The sequence below is a fragment of the Perca flavescens genome, chromosome 20 (genome assembly GCF_004354835.1).
Source record: "Perca flavescens isolate YP-PL-M2 chromosome 20, PFLA_1.0, whole genome shotgun sequence".
NCBI lineage: Eukaryota > Metazoa > Chordata > Actinopteri > Perciformes > Percidae > Perca > Perca flavescens.
The window spans coordinates 29091971-29112428 of NC_041350.1; the positions used below are offsets into that span (position 1 = coordinate 29091971).

The 20458-nt window shown below is 41.6% G+C and overlaps 1 protein-coding gene across 1 annotated transcript in view; it reads left to right on the plus strand.

The window, feature by feature from the left end:
- Positions 1–20458, plus strand: part of brf1a (BRF1 general transcription factor IIIB subunit a) — a 131013-nt gene that overhangs the window by 74262 nt on the left and 36293 nt on the right. Inside the window, exons 13-16 of the mRNA XM_028565554.1 lie at positions 4182–4243; positions 6248–6329; positions 6576–6631; positions 8631–8896. Coding sequence (XP_028421355.1) covers positions 4182–4243; positions 6248–6329; positions 6576–6631; positions 8631–8896 — 466 coding nt within the window. The remainder of the gene's footprint in view (positions 1–4181; positions 4244–6247; positions 6330–6575; positions 6632–8630; positions 8897–20458) is intronic.

Consider the following 20458-nt stretch of genomic DNA (forward strand, 5'->3'; position numbering starts at 1 on the left):
ATGAGCTCAGAAACAGATTCATCGAAAATAAGCCATAATGAACATAAGCATTTGCAGCTGTATTTTCATCTCATTTTCAGAGCTTTTTTTTGTAAAACACCACAATGTTTATCACGTGTATCAGATTTAAAACATGGTATACTAAAAAACGCATTAATTGAGGAGCCAGCATTTTGCAAAGGTAATATTTCATTCATTTTATCCCTCTGCAGGGATTGTATTGCAGCAGGTGATTTCACTTTACTTTCACCAGTCACCATCGCATCTAAAAGGCAGAATCCTGACAAATTGAAATGTCTACCTTCCTGTGTACCTCTCCTCCCTGCAGCCATGGAGCCGAGCTCGCTGCAGGTCGGGGGGGTGGGAGGCGGGTGAGGATCAGGATTGTTGCTGACATCAAGAGCTGTGAGTCGGGATAATGTGGGCTCCTTTTTGAAGTGTGGATGATGGCTGATCCTGCAGCACAGGGGCTACACAGGCCCATTCATCCTCCAGATCACACGCACGCACACTCTTTGTTTTTTGGGAGGGAGGGAGGGGGAGAGAGAGAGAGAGAGGGAGAAGACAGGACACTAGATGTGGAGGAGTCAGACTGAGCCTTCCTTTTAATTTAGCCAGCATGGCTTTTATCATTTTTATTTCTCTTGTCTTTCCTTTCTGTCTTCGCCCCAAATGAAACACTGTTCAGGATTAGAAGGAGATCAGTGAGCCTCTCCTTTCTCCCTCTTCCATCTTTTTTGTCTCAACCTTTCTCCTCCTTTCTGTATTAACTTCTTTCTCTCAATGTCTTTCCTAACGTCCTCTGTCTTTTCTCTCTGCCTCCTTTGTCTCTCCTCTCTCTCAGCTGCTCTCTGCTCATTCCTTCATGTCTTCATGAATGAATGAATGTCCTCAGCCTCTCTTTTGTCTTTTCACCCCCTACTCTGCTGTTGCTGTTTTCTCTGGATCTCTTTGGCGTTTTCTTCTGCAGTCTTACAATTTCCCTTTCTGTCTCTTAAAAGGACAAAGCTGGCAATATTGTATTTTTCTTATTGTCCCATGAAAAGACCAAAACCTGTCGTCTTGTTAGCCTGACGATGTGATTTTGACGTCACTTTTTCATATCCAACTACATCGTAAGAGTTTAACTTTGTTGAGAAAAGTTAAGGTTAGACACTATAGGTTTTCATGCACTGGTCAATGTTGAGATTTTGGGCTATTTTGCTTCAATACCATGTCTTTTTTTAGAATCCAACATCCAAAATACACATTTAGGTATTTACTTTACTTTGGCTTTTTGCATCTGTAGATTTATCCTAATTTCACCAACAGTTAGCATAAGATAATGCCTCATTTGCATGTTTAAAAATAGTTTCGTAAAACTTAATTGTCTTAATGTAAGTAATCAACTGGGTAAGTTTCATCTATTAGTTTTACCCTATTCACCTGTAGTGTCTTGCAAAATGTATGAATTTTACAATCTTTTAAACTACAGTGACCAGCTGTTTTAAGAATGTTACAGAGTCTAAAAAATGTAATTATGCATTTGTAAAACGTTCTTAAAGATTTCAGTCTTCAGCAACCAATGGGCTTGAAGCTGAGTGCCCCAGACAAGAAGTCAGAACGTACGGATAGACAGACTAACACATTGTTGGACACCCAAGAAAAATAAAGAACACCACCAGCATTATCTTTTAATATCTCTGTATCTCTTATTCTCTCTCTCCCTCCCCCCTCTGGCGCTTTAAAATCTCTTGTTCTCTCCCTCCCTCGCCGCCTTCAAAAGGCCGTCTCCTACACCTGTTAGCGTTCGTTCCCGCCGGGCACATTTCCTCTTGTTTCTTTGTGTTTTCTTTGGTATTAGAGAGCCTCTGCAGTAAAGCATCTTATTCTCCTGACCACATCAGACAGGCCTGCTGCCGCCTGGGACACAGTGATGTGTGGGAGACGGGGGAGGAGGGGGGGTAAATGCGGGGTCAGGTTACCTGTCTGCAAGGACCAAGAGAGAACAGGGCGATAGAGTTAACACCTTGAGGGCATGCTGTTGTTGGGGATTTCCTCCTCTGTGTCCCCCCTTTTGGGACAATGTGTCTGACTCCAATAAAAGACCCATATATCCCGTGCATTTGTTAAATTGGAATTACTTTGATGCTAAGCAAGAGCCAAATAAGACCATAAGATAAAGTCAAATACATTAGTTTAATCAGTCAAGCATCGGAGTAACAATACACAGATCTGTGGGATCACAAAGTGCACAGAGACTAAGTTTCCCTAGCAACCGACAAAAAGCCGGAGCTGGTCCACGTATCTCTAGACTGTCGGGCCTTGTGAGCCCCGATCTATTCTTCCCCTCATCTCTTATACTTTCTTTTTTGGACCCCCTCTTCTTCTCCAGCACAGGGTCTGTTATCTTCACACAACCCACGCCAGGGTGGGGGGGCCACTGTGTTATGTCTCGTCCTCATTTGCTCTCACGCGAAGTGGCACATTCTGCTCCTGTTTCACTTGTCATTATTACTCAGTGTACTTTGCTCTACACTCATGACCTTTAACTACTCTATAGGTATGGCTTAAGCTAAACCTTCTGTGCGTCAGAGTGTCCTTTGTTCGGGGAATACAGATGTGTCTAGCCGAGAGAACTTTTAACCGACACCTCTCTATGACTGCACACAACTCTGTGTAATAAGGATACACCAAACACACTGGTCTCTTATGGAAACCTTTTACATTCTTATTATATTTATCCGCAAATAGTAAGAACGTTATTCTACACCGTCGACGCAGACTGCTTACGGCGGCCACCTCTTTTTGCTACCCGATTTTATTTTCAGGCCGGCAGTAATTTGACTTGGCATCGTCTGCAGATTGTTCTGCACGCTCACCAAGAACAATTTTTTCTGGGTTTGATCAAATTAGCGAGTGTAGATATATCAAAGCCAGGCTGAATAATAACTGGGTAGTGCTCCCTCCCTCCCTCTCTCCGGGGTTGGACCGGTGTTATCAGCTCCTCGTCTCGCTGCCTCTCTGCCTCCCGGAGCTGCCAATCTCTCCCAGGGCTTGTCTCCATCTTATCTCCCCCTCGCACTTCACGGAGAGGAAGCTCTGAGAGGGCTGGGACCGGCAGATAGCGACTGACCTGTCTCTTCCCTCGGCAGCGCTTTCTTTTTTTTTTTTTTTTTTTTTTTTTTTTTTTTTTTTTTAAGGAAGCCACAATCTGCAAACTGAACTCAAATGGCTGACTAGATTATCCCCCCTCTCACCTCCTCGGCTGTGGGAGAACACACCCTTTACTGTCTGAGGATGGGTGTATTCCTGTCTGTGCACCTGTCTCTCCTTAATGAAGCGGGAAAGCCGCCCGGGGACTCAGGTGACACGTCTTTGAAGCTGCCGCCCTGTTGGGAGTTTGAACTCGAGGAAGGAGGGCCCCCCTGTGAACGTGTCAAAGGCAGAAAGCTGACAGAAGTTAAACGGCTCCCGTAAATCTGCCGCTTGCTGCCTCTTTAAAACATTTCTCTCAATCTCTACTCCTTTGATTGACTTGTCTGATGTCTGCAGGCAGCCAGAGAAGAGTTTCACTTTGTTCCAAAACCTCTAATCAAGGTGGAGGATCTTTTGGAGTGAAAGCTGTTGAATTTCCACTGATGGTTTGCTTTTACTGTCAAAGCCTGCACCCACTCCCTCCCTTTTTTGTTTCCTTTTATCAAAGTCAATCACATTTTCTCTGAACCTTTCTCTTCCAAAACTGAACTGTGTGCACACCTGGGGATTTCAAAACACCTTTTTTTCTTTTATCAACACATTAAAAATGTCTGTTGTTTCACTCTTGCAATCAGCTCCATCGCAAAGAGACGCAGGGAAAAGCGGGATATTCGGGATATTCGGGCATCGCAGCATGAAAAATGCAAATTGCCGCTTCAGCATGTTTCAAAATAAAGCGGGCTGCAATCTAGGAAGCGTATCATAATTGAAAAGAGTTTTCTGTTTAAGGTAGATCCGCTTAAACGCCAGTTAAGCCTATTAACGTCTTATCAGAAGTCCCAGTGCTGTTTTATTTGCTGATTAACCCTCGATGGAAGATGCTCCACGAGGAAGAGATGCAGCAGTTCGATGGAGCTGCTGTTTCCTGTTGAACCCCTCTGTGAAAAACGTGCGTTACAGCAAATTGTCTAAAGCGTGTCTGTTGTGATTTGTTTGTGTGACAGATGGTGCTGCTGACAGCGGGGAGCTGGACCTGAGTGGGATAGATGACCGTGAGATAGAGCTGGTAGGTACCTGCTGCTTAATGACCTAACACTGGAACACACAGAAGTTTAACAATTACAAGTTCCTAAAATGAAGAAATCCAAATTCTCTGTCCTACTACTGAACAAAATCCCCTTTCCTGAAGATGCTTTAATGGCTCTCAAAAATGTCTCTTTTTGTTCTGAATTTACAATGTTAATGTTGGAGTTTTCTGTTTTGTTAGCAGGATATCGCAAAACATTCCAACAGATTTAGTGACATTTTGGTTGAAAGTTTCATCATGCGCCAAGTGATCGTTTTTGATGCCCATCCAACATTGAGAAGGGAATTCTTCAACATTTCTGCTCTTCTCCCAAACTCTGTCAAAAGAGCACATTTTGAAATGCAAATTAAAATCAAAAAATAATAAATAAAAATAAATAAATAAGCTTTCACGTAACAAAAGACTAACTTAATCAGAATACAATTAAATGAAAAGGCACTTTTAGGATGCACGTGTATGTTACTGTGTATTTCACGTTGATTAAACTTCTCTAGATATTTTATAATTTAAATTTAGAAGATTGTGGTGCCTCCTGGGGTTTTTCACATTTAACAAATTATAGGGCAACAGGACTGTGACTCTTGCCTTTCTTATTGTTAGCCGTTTTCAAAGTTTTAAGCATTTCTTCCTATTTTACAAAGTACAATAGTATTTGTAATATACCGTATATATTATTATTCAAGCATCATGATCATCCTACATTGGCTTCTAAGAAAAAAATCTCTACATAACGCTCTACAAAGTCAACTAGAAGTACTCCCACTGTCAGCCTGAGTCTACACTACCTTTGAACAAACTCAAGTCATTGCTGAGATCACTAAAAAGAAATCTGATAAGTCAAGGAACTCAATCGGTCAGACGATGAGATGGAGAAACAAGCAACAAGTTAATCAAACTAAGAGAAAACAAAAGTATTACTCTCCGTTGCAAACATCCATCACAGTGTACAGACCCACTTTCAGCTTCAACTTTGACCTACAGTTGTTCGGCGCTGTAACACTTTCAGTTTAACCTCCACATGAAGGGTCCTATCTTGCACCCGGCGCAAATCGCAGTGCAAAGCCCGACACGAGTGTCTTTGATAGTTTAAGACACAGGGACGCACAGCAGCACACAAACATGCAAAAGATTACAAATAAAAATATTACGGTGCAAATCCTCCATCATAATAGCAATGCTCCAAGGTCCAAACGTACCTGGCTTTTAAAGGGAATGGGAGATGTCACTCTGATTGGTTTATTGCATGTTAGGCCCAAAACACACCTATAATTTAATGATGACACTAAGTACAACCCTTTGGAACCATGCGCCTGGCGCACGGATCCTTTTTCCCGCCGTCAAACTAGCAAAAGTGGATTTGGACACGCCCTAAACGCGCCAGCGCGTAGATCGTTACAATAGGGCCTGAAGTGTTTTAACTCGTCTGGATCAACTGTTGGCTTTTGAGAGTACAGTGTTATTGTAACCAATAGGAGAGATGGCTAAGGCTTCGACTCAGCAGAATGATCCTTTCAAAGTGTCATTATCAGCCCACAATTTGAATAAACAGAATTGAAGTACTCGCACTGCATATTTAAGTATCTTACTTTACACTAGAGTACAAAACTTTGAACATGTTTTGCAATGTTGCCCTTTAGTACATTGTGTTTAGTGAACCTCAGCTTTGTCGGATTTACACCGGAGTATCAGCTGATCACTGTGTGTCCATGAAGGAGACATTTGTCTGTTCAGTTCTTAAAATAAAACGAAAACATATTGAATACATACAGTTATGGGCCAGGTATATACAGCTTAGATTATTTTATTTTTTTTATTTTTTTTGGGGCATTTTAGGCCGCTGCGTCGAGGAGTAAACTTCTATATGTAGGCGCCTGCTCTACCCAGGCGTCCAGACAGCTTAGATTAAGAGAGAAAGCATTTGACCTAATACACAAAAATACCATCCTTTTGTTAAATCGTTGTTCTTCTCCACTGTCTCTGCAGTATCTGCTGAGTGACACAGAAATCAAAGTGAAGACGGCGCTGTGGATGGCAGAAAACTCTGACTACCTCAAAGAGCAGAGAGGTACGTTCACAGTGCAACATGATTTCTGTGCTGGTTGTATTTCAATGCAGAATTTAACTTTTTATTTGCCTGCAGTGGCTCAGTTGTCCCAAAACTTACCTTCCACACCTTCCAGTATTTTATCAGCCGAACAAAGTTAAACGTCCGACTGAACCTCCCAGCGTCCTGCGGTGACCTCGCACTGCCTCATATTGATGTTGTTATCTTAGTTTGTATTTTCAGACTGTTTCTTGCTTCTGCTTTCAGAGAAGGAAGCAAAGATAGCAAAGGAGAAGGCGCTCGGGATCTACAAAGAAAAGAAGGTAACAGCATGCAGCCTTAAAAACTATGAGATAAGGAAAGGGCAGCTTGTCGGAGCTCGGCAAACACGGGAAGCACAGACCGAGCGATGGTCAGACACTCGCAGGCGGTCTCAGAACATTCAAGCAAACGGACCGAAACGCAGACAGTTGTGGCTCCTCACAGGTTGCATATTGTCGCAGTCCTTGGAAAGCTATGGATCTCCAAAAAGGTCAACATTCAGCCCTAAAATCAGCCCTGTTTTTAGCTTTTAAATTGTTTAGTTATCTTAAGCATGAGGAGAATTTTCTCAGCCCACAAAGAAGCGCTTAATCCTTTTTTATTTTAGAGTTTCGAGTAGATAAAATTCACCAAACAAGTAAAACTGCTTAAAATGCTACATTTTAAAAATAAAGAAAATAAAAAACAAAAACATAGAGAGTTTTTTTTTTTTTTTTTTGTCATTCATGGGCCAAGAGCTGGTGAGTTTTCAGTCTGTGAAAGAAGCGTGTTGGGTATCTGCTGTCCTGATGTCAGCGGGCAGCTGGTTCCACTGTGGTGGAACCAGGACAGCTAACAGTGGAGATTATGTTGAGTAGCAGGGCCCCCCCTCAGAGTGAGGAGGTAGCAAGCAGTTTGGCAGCAGCAGGGCGTAGTGGACGGGCTGGGGTGTATGATCGGACCATGTCCTGGATGTGGGATGGGCCTTAGTCGTTCGCTGCGCGGTAGGCAAGTACCAGTGACTTGAATCGGATTGGATCTGCCACCAGGAGCCGGTGAAGGGTGCAGAGGAGCAGTGTAGTGTGGGAGAACTAAGTTACCTATTGAGAGTGTGTGTGTGTGTGTGTGTGTGTGTGTGTGTGTGTGGGGGGCGCCCTGGTAGCTCACCTGGCAGAGCGTGCGCCCCATGTACCAAGGCTCAGTCTTTACCGCAGCGGCCTGGGATCAAGTCCCACCTGCAGCCCTTTGCTGCATGTCGCCCCCCTGTCTCTATACCCCCTTTCCTGCCTTCATCTGTCCTATCAATAAAGGCCAAAAAGCTCAAAAAAATAATCTTTAGAAAAAAAGTAGTAAAATATTCATCAGGTCAGGTGGGCAGACAGACACTCATATATAATCATAGTGACACTGTGAGACAGATGCAGAGTGAGACAGACAGATGATCAAACTAAAACCAGACAGACAGGCGGCCTCTCATGTCCCATTACTGGTTCTGGCACAGGCCCTTTGTTAGTCAACATCTGTTCACTGGTTTTAACTAGTTGGCTCAACTGCAGTGGAACAGAGAGCTAATGAGACATGCAGCCTCCTGACAGCGCTGATCCAAGCAGCCACACTCTGTCATTTCACTGACAAATGAGTGAATAAATGAATAAAACGGAGGACATTCTCGTTATGTGTGTGCATGACAAAGCGAGCATACTTTTGTGGCTTATAACGCTTAACGATGTGAGTTGATTAGCGGCTGTTGTAGGGGGGTCAGTGTACTGTCAGCTCAGGATTTCAAATTAAATTGCCAGTCATTGTGTATATCAGCTTGTGAGATTTAAACCCATGTCATTGTGAAATGTGTTTTTAAAAGTTTTTGGTTCCGGTGAAGAGAATCTCCGCTGATCTGTAGCCATAATGTGGAGTGAGGTCAAGGTGAATGTTTAATAACTGGAACTGGGTGAGAACCCCAATATGGCATCCTAATTGAGATAAATGGCTGATTACAGAAATGTGTTCAGCTGTACATTTGCTTGCAGATGATGTTCCTCTCGCAAATCCTTTTCATCTGCGACCTAATTGGTCTAATAGGAAGCTGCACATTTCCAGATAGCCTTTGACCCTCATCTTAGTAAATTTAGTAAAGTTGGATCAACTACAAGGTCTTAATCATGACCTGTTTTAAAATGTGGCACTGCAATCAGGGTGGTGTTGGGTTGGCTTTTTTATTTTTTTTTTTATTTCTGCTCATTATGATAGAGGTTCTTCTTTGATAACAGCTATTTTGTACTGTGGTCTTTTCCCCCCCGACAGCCCAGAGGACCCATCAAGAGGCACCCCCCGATCCGAGCCAACACCGCAGACGAGGCCATCGAGAAGATGCTGGAGCAGAAGAAGATCTCCAACAAGATCAACTACGATGTCCTGAAGGACCTCAACATCAAGCCCGGCGCCAGCCCGGCTCGCCAGGCCGAGACCCCTAAGAAGGAGCCGTCTGCCACCAAACTGACGGGACGCAACCGCCAACCCGCACGGGTCCCGCTCAGCCTCAGCACGCCCCTCAGCACCCTGGGAAAAAGGTCGGTGGACGGCATGTTTTATACCTGTGAGCAGGTGAATCAGTCAGGCGTCTGTACCTGGTCTCTTTAGAGTAAACCACCAGGTATATTCGGGTTGGTCGAGAACCAGATTAACACCTTATCCAGATTCCAAAAACCGGATTATAACATGAACCATTGTGCAGGCAATCTGACTGATCGTTGACACTGTACAATCCCGACCGATATATATGCTTGTGCACGAAAACAGGTTCACACCATTTCTTAGAGGTTCCAGAAGTCATTCTGGGAAGTGTAGCAAACTGAAGTCAAAGCGGACAAATCAGCGTTCAGAGTAGTGGGGGCGCAGACAGAAAGTGTGTGTGTGTCAATATCAGCCTTGTATTGAGTGTATTGATATACGGTACATTTAGAGTTGATGACCGAAAGTTTACAGCCAATAATGATTTTTGGCCATTTCATAAACATTATCGATAAAATAATTTGGCTCCAGTATCGCCAATGTGAAGATTTCCTGCTTTTCTGTGTCTTATGTTGTAAATTGAATGTCTTTGGGTTTTGGGCTGTTGGCTTAACAAATCCAGCAGTTTTGGCTCCACAGTCTTGTTTTTGACATTTTATAGACGAAAGGATTAGTTGCACCACTGAACATAATCTATATCTGCTGCTGCAGTAGGAAATTCCGATCATCCGCTGGTAGTTTTTGACTTAGGCTAATAACTGTCTTATCCATCAATCGGCTCATTTTAGATAAAAGATTAGATATCGATTAAATACATTATGAAAATAGACAATAAAACATGAACCATTAAAACAACATGAATTCATCCCATTCTTAAAGGGTAAAATAAACTTGGATATAACTTCACAGATATTCGGTAGTTCCTTTGGAAAGTAGCTAAGTACATTTACCCAAGTACTGTACTTTTTTGACTACTTGTACCTTACCCAAGTATTTCCGATTTCTGCTACTTCATACTTCTTTACTACATTTCAAATATTGTACTATTTACTCGACAACATTTGTCTGAAATCCACTTAAATACTACTTTTAATCGAGCTGTCTGTCTATTTCTCTTTGTTAGCATCAGATCTGATGTCAAAGTCTCCTCCATATTGTGAGCATATTAAGGAGCTGCGATGGATGTTGAGTAAACACAAACTCATAAAAAAACAGCTGTTGTTTTAGCATCTTTTAAGTGGTCCTTTTCTAGCCCTGCCTATCATGTTAAATACTTCTAAATTTAATTAGATAATGACTTGTGTGCTCTCCACTTGTTACCACCATTACCTGTAATGTCAGCCACCAGCACACTCCTTAGAAACAACACCTAAAGTACATGAATCCATATTTAATTATGTTTGCTCAGTCCCTCAGTTAATAATCCTCAACGCAAACAGCAGATGCTGGATTGAATAAAGGCGAGATGGATGCAGAGTGTTTGCTCGTGTCTGATGCAACACCAGCCGTTCCTCCTCTGCCACCGGGGTCAAAGCCACTCGCTTTTTGTTTAGTTTTTCTGGCACAAGACGGTGGCTGCACTCCATAATGATGAGGCGGCCCTTCTCCTGTCGCCCAGAATAATCACCTGCGACAGGAGGACAGATGCTCAGTTTTGTGTGAGTTTTTTTTTTGTTCGCTTTTTAACTCGTGTGGGATTTTTCTCTTCTTCCACCTTCTCTGCCAGGATTTGTCTCCGGCTGTTGCCCCCCTCCCCCTCACGACATGCATTCAGGGGACTGATCCACACCGAGCCTTTCAGACAGCTTTAATGGGGGTTTTTTTGCAGCGAGGAGAAAAGCTAAGGTTTTTTTTCAGTTGGTTTGGTGTAGGTGGAAATTGGTTTCCCGTGGTTCTTTTAAAAACTTAAAGCCCTTTCAGTTAATGTTGGTCTTAGGTACCATCTTAAAGCTTTACCGGAGCCCTATAGAGCCAGCTGTTTAGTGATTAAGGGAACCCTCACACCCCCCACCCCCCTGTTACCTCTTTCCTCACTCACACTGTGGTGAGTCATCTGGTTGCAGTTTGCAGGGCCTTCGTGAACCCTGTCCTGGGCTCTGTGATAATTCACTGTATTTGGTCCTAGACCCACCGATGAGTTTGATAAGTCTGCTCATTTATTTTTTTATTTTTAGCAGCAGTCTCTCTTCAAGAGAAATATATATTTAAAAAAACGCTTTTTAACTAAATGGGTTTGTCACTGAGCTCCCTAAGAGTGACGGAGATGTAAACACAGATAAAAGCAAGACAACAAACTTATTACAGACTTTAAGGATCGCGGCCAAACCCTGTTTGTGTACAGAAGAGAGGAAAAGAGGTCACAGCAACAAATATGAAACTTGGAATTCACTTCAATGGAAACCCTTCAAGCATTTTCTCTAACTAAGATGTTCTCAGATAAGATGAGATCATTTATGCTGTAAGAGGGCTGTGGCTCGACAGTGTGATGGTGGTTTGATCTCCCGCTCCTCTTATCCACGTGTCCTTGAGCAAGACACTGAAGCCTAAACCCCCCCGATCAGCAAATGGTGTGTTTTCCATTATTTACCCTTCAAACAGTCAACTATTCATTGGAGGTTTGTGTTATTACAGACAACTGGAAAAAAGAGAATAAAATTAGACACAAAATGGAAAAAAAATATGAGAAAAATATAAAGATGAAAAACTAAGGAACAGAAAAACTTGAACATCTGAGAAAGAGGAACACAAAAAACTAAAATAATAAAGAAACAAATACCCTCAACAAAAAACCTTGAATAAACACAAAAATAGGAAAAACTGAGATAAACCCAAACAACTCAAAAAAAAAAGCCGAAAAAAATGACTGACACGAAAAACAAAAGCAGAAACTGAAGAAAAAACAGAAATAGAAAATAACCCTAAAACCAGACCAAATCTCACAATTGTGACCAAAATCAATGGAGAGCCACTGTTTTGGGATTTTAAAAAAATAGCCCACACTCCTCCTCCTCCTTCCTCTGACAAGATGATTGATGACCCCAATGATGACACATTACAGCAATTCCCATTTAGGGGCCGGTAATGTGATGTTTTTATTGATCGTCGTTGGGAAATGAGCTTTTGTGTTCATGCTGGTCCACAGGGAGGTCCGAGGCAGCGTGATACAGTGTCTTGCTCAAGGACACTTCAACAGAGTGTCTGTCTGACGAGACTTTAATCTGCATCCTGCTGCTCTAGTGTCCTATTCATCCTCCATGCAAGGCTCAAGGACAGACAAAAGGAAACAAGTTTTTTTTTTTTTTTTTAGTGGATCCTCGATGTCTTAAATACAATGGACCATTCTGTGGCTCCACAATAAATGATTTGAAGATCAGTCTCATTTTTAAGTGACGATTCTGCCGCTGTTGCATTAGTGGAGAGACCCTTTGCATCAAACTAACTGCTAGCTATTTCTCCCTCTAACAAGCCACTTGTAGATTTGACCTTAGACCTATTTGGTTTTGACATTTTGTAGACTAAAGGATTAACCGATAGAAAACATACGCAACCGTGCTATTAGTCTGGCTCAATGGAGTTACATTTCTGGGATAAAGCCTGACAGGTGCCAAATGTCCCTCCCCTCTCGCTATCTCCGCTGTCGGGGTGTAGCACCGCCCAGGACGGCTGCGATTGGTTTAAAGAAATACAAACAAGCCAGAGCTTCCCCCCCCCTATCCCAGAATAGAAAGGCAGTGTAGCCAGACCATACTCCAGCACTGACGGAGCGATGTGGAGGTACAGTAGGTCTGGAAACTAAAAGCTATGAATCAGCTGTTACAGTGATGTCTTCTTTCATTCAATAACTGCTATCTTTACAGTATAATTCAGACACCAAATGTATTATTTACATTTTAAATAATTTAGGCCCGTGGCCCGGGTTGGTTCAGTTGGTAGCGCAGGCGCACATAAACGTGGGGGTTTATGCCTCGAGGCAGAGGTCCAGGGTTTGAATCCGACCTGTGATGATTTCCTGCATGTCTTCCCCCGCTCTCCCCTTTCTCACCTAGCTGTCCTGTCCATTAAAGGCGGAAAAGCCCAAATAAATTATTTTAAAAAATTTTTTTTGAATGATTCAAACTTTCATTTAGTGGATGTCCCTACAGAGATGCATGACTGGGGAAAATACTGTTGGAACTTGGATGTTGAATTAGTTTTCCAGTCCAGAAAAGCGTAAATGACTAGGCCTGCACAATTAATCGCAATTTTATCACAATATGGACTAGTGCCATATCCAAATTACAATGGGGGCGCAATATTTGTGTCAAACCATTCTGAATGAAGTATTGTGGTGCTGCAGAGACGTCCCAGCCTATAAATCGTATCCTACAGACAATAGTCACACTAATCTTTTTTTTTATTTTAGTATTTTTTCAATGAAAATGAGAATAACGTTACAAAAATGATCATTCCCTCCAATATCGTAAATCATATTGCAATTGTCAAAATAATCACAATTAGATATTTTTCTCATATCGTGCAGCCCTATAAGTGACCCTAGATCATTATTGAAGCAAAACTCTAAAGTGAGTGTTTTGACTCTAAATGTTGAGTTAGTTTGTTTTTGGGCCCTCCGCAGTCTGCTCAGTGGTTTGATTGAAGAGGTTTAAACTGCGAGTTGTCTGACCATAGTATGTTGAGCTGATAATCCAACAGTGACCCTAGACTAACCTTCTGTTTCTATTGAGAAGTTTGAAGAATTGCTTTACCAAAGCATCACGTTGCCTGTTAATTCCAGCTTGTTATAGGCTTAGATATTGGGCTCTTGACACCAAAAAAATCTGAGTCTGCACTCATTTTAATGCTAAGATTCCAGTTTCTTTTACCAATGACTGTTGATTGTTTCTCTTCTTATTCAACTGTTGCTCAGAGGGATCTTTGTCTCTTTCTGCCCTTTCACTTATCAGTCTGGTTAAACCATTGTACAGTGTTTTGTTCTCCATGTACAAAACTAAACATTTATTTGTAAAGAGGACTTTCTTACAACCTGAAAGCATCAAAGACCTAGACAGACATATAGAGTACTCCTCTATATCTATATATTTCCCATCTGCCTGGACCCAATCAGGCTTTGTTGCAGGAGGTTCCAAACTTTTGAACAGTGTATCTTGCCATTTCATTTGACCCCAGTATTGATCAAAGTTTGCAAGCAGCAGCCATGATAACACCAGTCCAACAACAACAGAGCTGAGAGGCTGCTGGATTTGAGCCGCTCCAGTTGGCTAATGGCTGTTGCCAGAATGACAAATCTCTTCCTTGGAAAGCCAACATGCTCCATGAATGAAGCACCATCTCCATTTTCATGTTTTGGCTTTGATCTTGTCTGAAGGGAGGGCTTCACTGGCACAAGACCTGACTGGTGATTTTTAAGAATGGGTGCTCTCTCCTGAAGTGTTCGACTCCTTTTTTTGAATTTTTAACATGCATTCCTGTCTCGTCAATGAAACATTCATGGGCAATGCCGTTGTGAATCATTCATTCTCTTCCTGAATGGAAACTCGCTCCATCAATTTATACAGAAATCGCTGAACTCTGCACTTTGTCACGTTGAATGCACAACAATGTTTTCAACCCCTGCGGTTTTTCAGTTTTCAGCAACACTACCCACAAGCCATTAGGAGCAGGAAAATGCCCCACGGCCTAGCGAGCAACAAGATGGTGATAATCCCCCATTCTCCCATAGCATGTCAGTCGTAGCACTGGAATGAAAGAAAAAAAAAAAACTTAAAAAACAGAAGAAAGACCAAAACCATCTCAAACAGCGACCGTTGAGCGCAGAATGGTCTCTTTCAGGCCCGGGTGGAGGAGCAGACCGTTGCTCCGGCCCCTGAAAAGGTTGTTGTGCTGGTTATTGAAAAAGGGGAGAGGCCTGGTGTCAGGGAGACCTATGGAAGTGCAGGAGAAGGCCTGCTGACAGTGCAGCCATTGTGCCTTGTTTGGAGGCCTCGCTGAGGGGCTACACTGAGGCATTGTGCTGCTCCGGCCTCCCCTCCCTCTCCCGGTCCCTCGTCCAGGCTCCTGGCTGCTCCCAGTGCTCCACTCGACACTTTGCTCTCCGAGATGCTCGCCATCAGCCTCTGAAGATCAGCCTGGAGTTTCTCTCTTCCTTTCTTCCACTTTTCCCATCTCCTGCTGTTGCTCTTAAGGATTTCTCTCTTCTGTCTCTCTATTCAGGGCAGTTTCTGGTAGCGCTACCAAATTCAATACTTTTTAGGCACCGACGAATTGCCTCTAAAGTATCGAGTATCGAAAATTGTCATTCAATACCCATTCCAATACCTTAGGAGTAAATCTCATCCGTGAGCCAATAAGCATGCAGCATGCTTCTACCAAGATCTAATGATGTTTGTGATTGGCTGTCTAACGATACACGTCGTAGAGACACTCAGGAACGGGGCTCACGTAGTAGGAGATGAAAAATAAATAAAAAGATTAGTGCCAAAATGTTGTAATTTCTTCTCTAAATTTGTGTAAAAAGAAAAAAGTAGGTACGCTTAGGAACCGGTATTGAAGTCATGGTATCTGTATTGAATATTTTTGAACGATACCCAGTTCTAGTTTCTGGCCACTGTGGTGCCTGCAGTCAGACATTCATTGGCAGATATTGTTTGGTACAACTACCTAAAGTGTCTTGAGTGCAACTTTTAAGTTTGCATCGTAGATAACGATATTAATATCCAGAAATGATTGATGTTGTTTGAAGCTTGCTCCTAAATTGTGTTCATTTTGTTTAGTGAGATTGGCTGTGGCTTCAGGCTACACATTTGCATTCACCTTCATTCACTGATGTATTATTTTGTGGCTGTGTTAGCATTTTGGTTCACTTCTGTTGTGAAGTCAGAAAGGCAGAAATATAAATCAAATTCCATTCATATGTGCAGCATTAATGAGCTAATGTTATCTGCTCACATGAAAAGATTCAGATTATTCTCCCCAATATACACGCTCGTCAGTGATGATAACATGTAGGTAACATTTTGATAATCAAATGTATTTACGGCATGTAGAGAGGTACAAATATTACAGTAAATCGTTATTTTGAGGTAAAGTGCAACTCCTTTCTTAAATGTAGGGCATTGACATGAAGAGTTATGACAGGTTGATCTCATTTTGAGTTTTAAACCAGTTTAATATTAATAATCATCACAATTGTTAGCCGGCCTTTAGCAAACTACAGACACTCGAATTATGACAGAAATGAGCAAACCTTCATATTTACCTTTTTTTCTGTTTTCTAAATTGATCCCCTTAAGCTTTGATCTGTTAATAGCCATACTTTTGTTTCATGTAACCTTATTCACCTATACTGAATTTCTGCTTTGTATTATATCATCAACACCTAATCTGTCAATTCAGTCAGGTCTCTGCAGAGTTTACAGTCCTTGTTGCCTATGTTTCACATCTCATAAATGTAGCACTTTCTTGGTCTTTGCCCTTTTTGTGTGCAAACTGCACCATGAATTAAAAAGTTTTTTAAGGAGGTCCGCTTCTGTCTTGGTACAGGAACACACAATAATTCCTGATTTTGTAGCATATTAGGAACTGTCTAGCATTGCAACTTTAATCATAATGTGACCTGATGTCAGGTGTGAGGTTCTTAGTCATTTTATATGTGCTCAAAAGCTCTGCGTATGTTGGTGTCAATGGCCTTTATGTGTGGGGTGTTTTGCTTTTGTAGCTTTCATTGAAGATCTGTTGCCAGTGTAAGGCACTTGAAAAAACAATTCAATTTTCTTGCTGCCATCATCTCTTCTACTCGAGAAAAGCTCCCTCGCTCACGGTCTCTTACCCTCCTTTACTTCACTTTCCACATTTCTACCTTTTCCCCCCATTTACCTCTCTCCACCTTTTCTCCACTTTCCTCTCTGTGTCTCCATATTGCTCTCTTGTTTTTTCCCTTCCATTTCCTCTCACTTTATTTCCCATCTTCTTTCTCCCTCTCCTCCAGGTTTAGACACGTCTTCTTCATCCCACTTTTTATCTCGTTTTTTTTTTTTTTTTTTTTTTTTTGTTCTCCTGACCTCCTTCTCTCTCCTCCGCCTGTCGTCTATTCTCTCACCTACTTTTCTAATCCTGGCTGTGTCTCTTAGTTTAAAGCCTTCAGCAGCAGCTCCAGGCCCATTGTATCACTCTGCACCATCAGGCTCGCTCTGGCTTTGGGCTTTTGCAACTCGCTAACGAGTTCTTTGCCTTTCTTGTCTTCTTCTTCTTGTGTCCTTTTTTTATCTCCTCCCCATTTTGTCTCTTTCATCTCTTCTCTTGATCTCTCCGTTGAAGTGTTTGCACTACATAAAACATGGTGTAAATTAGCCTCACTTCACTCAGGCGAGTTTGATCTCAGGACTTGGAGATGAGCAGCAGAGCTGGTGTGACGACAGAGAGCATTGTTGATGTAAACAGAAAGCGTGAAAGTTGTAGATGTTATAGCTTGTTGGCTTCAGCTGATATCTTACTTCACCTGATATTGACTTCTAAAGGTCAGAGAGGATTTTATTCCATTTATGTGGTAGATTACACCAACCTGAGGCTTGACGGACTGTCTGCTTTTGGGTAATAGAGCTTCCCTCACTGGGCTGGACTCACTGTCTGTCGGGGGGAATCGTTTACAAGAAAAGCTCTTTACTGGAGCAAGAATATTTCTCATGTCTCTTCCAGGATTGGAAGCAACTGCGCTGATTTGAGAAGCTAGAATATTTGATATTTAACATTCAGCAATTTAACATTTAACATTTTCTAAAATGTAATATTATAGATTTGATCAGGGACAATAATAAGGTCCTAGGGTCTCATTTATTAAACTGTGCGTAAGATCCTTACTAAAAGTGTACGTATGCCATTATATGGCATACGTACATTATATGTAATATTTATATAAAACACTTAGCTGTCTGACATTTCCCTCTGGAAACAGCCGGTGGCCCCCAGAGTGACGAGGACCTGTAGCCTATTTGGACCGGGATGGCACGGTTCCGGTGCGTTGCCCTCTCTACTGGACCCAATTCAGTACATAGATCCAAGAGCTCAGCTTTAGGGAATTTAAATCTGCATGGTCCCTGAAGTCTCTCTTTCTCCTGGCATAGTTGGCGTAGTCCACCTGCAGGGCCAGCAGTGCCATCATGCAGCATTACGCATGGGTTCACCACAGTATTTATGTTTACAACAATTTGTGATTGTTAACACCTTGCTAAAATCACAGCAACAACTAGTGGTACTCCCCACCCCGAGATACAATTTGAAGAGAAAAGAAAGTGTAATAGGCAAACACAATTTTCTTCATGCAGGTTTTGTTATGAACAGTATTAAAGTTTGAACTGATGAGGAGGACATTAAAGTGATGGTTCGGAGTAATTTCACCCTAGGGTCCTTTGCACCATGACCTCGAGCCAAACACCCCCCGAGAAGCTTTTTTCAGCTGGGTCTAACATTGGGAGATCTGGTAAATGACCTCACTAATAATGCCTGAAATGATACCAAACGTCTACAGTAGTACATGTAGGTTATGTACTCATAAAACGATGGATTGGAAAGTTTGTAAGTACACCAGAAGTTTATGTAAATAACAGTTGCCTGCTGGCTTCTGCTCTCTGTTGTTGTTGCTGCTGTAAGACGAGTGCTTAGGGCCGTCTACAAATTACAACACCGAAAAGAGATACAACAAAAATATTTTTTAATTTAACTTTTTTTTTTTAACTAAGTGCTGTAGTTTAACTAGCAGGAGACAAGTAATAACTGAGGTAAGTTTGGAGACATTACCTTATTTAATCATTAAATTAATAAATATTTTTGTTGTATTTCTTTTCGGTGTAGTAATTTATAGACGGCCCTAAGCACTCGTCTAACTGCAGGTAGCAGCAGCAGCAGCAACAGAGAGCAGAAGAGAGCAGGCAAGTGTTCATAAACTTCTGGTGTACTTACAAACTTTCCAATCCATCGTTTTATGAGTACATAACCTATATGTACTACTGTAGACGTTTGGTATCGTTTCGGGCATTATTAGTGGGGTCATTTACCAGATACAAACGTGGGTCCATTAGCCCCTGCGCTAAGCTATTCAGCTGATAACGCTACTCTACGCTAACTCTCCCAATGTTAGACCCAGGTGAAAAAAGCTTTTGGGGGGGTGTTTGGCTCGAGGTCATGGTGCAAAGGACCCTAGGGTGAAATTACTCCGAACCATCACTTTAAGGGTAACGATTGTGCGATAGCTTAACGGCTGTATTTTCAGACTTTGACATTTGATGATATATCCACAGTTTTAAAGACATATATTTAGTTATTTACACTGTGTTCTGCAGTTATCTAATGCTAGGGTATTTGATGCTATCCTGTATTCCATGGAGTCGGGCCATCTCCTCCTGCGCTCCGTAGCGGACAGTGTGACGGTGAGACAGCGCCGATTAAATATTAAGAACGAATTTTGATTTAAGATTTGAGTTGGATTTTACAAGGAGTTTATGGAACAATTATCACTCAGAAAAAAAAATAAAAACGTGCGTGAGGCATCAATACTTAAAATATTACAAGTAATCGTTATTACAGCATATTTTTTTTTTACTTCAAGATGAAAGAGAAAAAGACTTTCCAGAGTTGTAAAATCTTGTCTCATAGTAATGTAAACCACTGTCCAGTATGTTGGGCATCTGATAAGTCTTCAAACTCATGGATGTATCGATCAGACGGAAGAGGCAGCTGCCAATGTAACACATCCAACAGTTGGACGTAACACCAGCGGTTTAAGATATACAGTACAGGCCAAAAGTTTGGACACACCTTCTCATTCAATGTGTTTCTTTATTTTCATGACTATTTACATTGTAGATTCTCACTGAAGGCATCAAAACTATGAATGAACACATATGGAATTATGTACTTAACAAAAAAGTGTGAAATAACTGAAAACATGTCTTATATTTTAGATTCTTCAAAGTCTCTTTGCTTTTTTGATAACTCTGCAAACCCTTGGTGTTCTTTCAATGAGCTTCATGAGGTAGTCACTTGAAATGGTTTTACCTTCACAGGTGTGCCTTGTCAGGGTTAATTAGTGGAATTAATTAATTAATAAAAAAGCAAAGGGTGGCTACTTTGAAGAATCTAAAATATAAGACATGTTTTCAGTTATTTCACACTTTTTTGCAAAGTACATAATTCCATATGTGTTCATTCATAGTTTTGATGCCTTCAGTGAGAATCTACAATGTAAATAGTCATGAAAATAAAAGGAAACTCATTTGAATGAGAAGGTGTGTCCAAACTTTTGGCCTGTATTGTAGATAAAGAGATACCAGAGAAGATCACAATGTGATACAGATGTATGGCTTTGTAGCTGCTATATGCCCCCCCACTGTGTTGTTCTGTTTGCTGTTCAGCAGGTAGTATACAGGGGGGTTATTAGAGCTTGTTTGCTGAAAACATCTGCCTGCTTTGGCTCGAAACGACATTGAGAATGATCCAAAAACTTGTTTGTGGGCCGGAAAGAAAACCAAACAACGAACTGAAAAAGCTAAAACGTTGAGTTGAGGGGAACTTTAAACTCTGAGATAATGGTTCATCATAATGAGAAACACCTTACACATTACAGTAGTCAT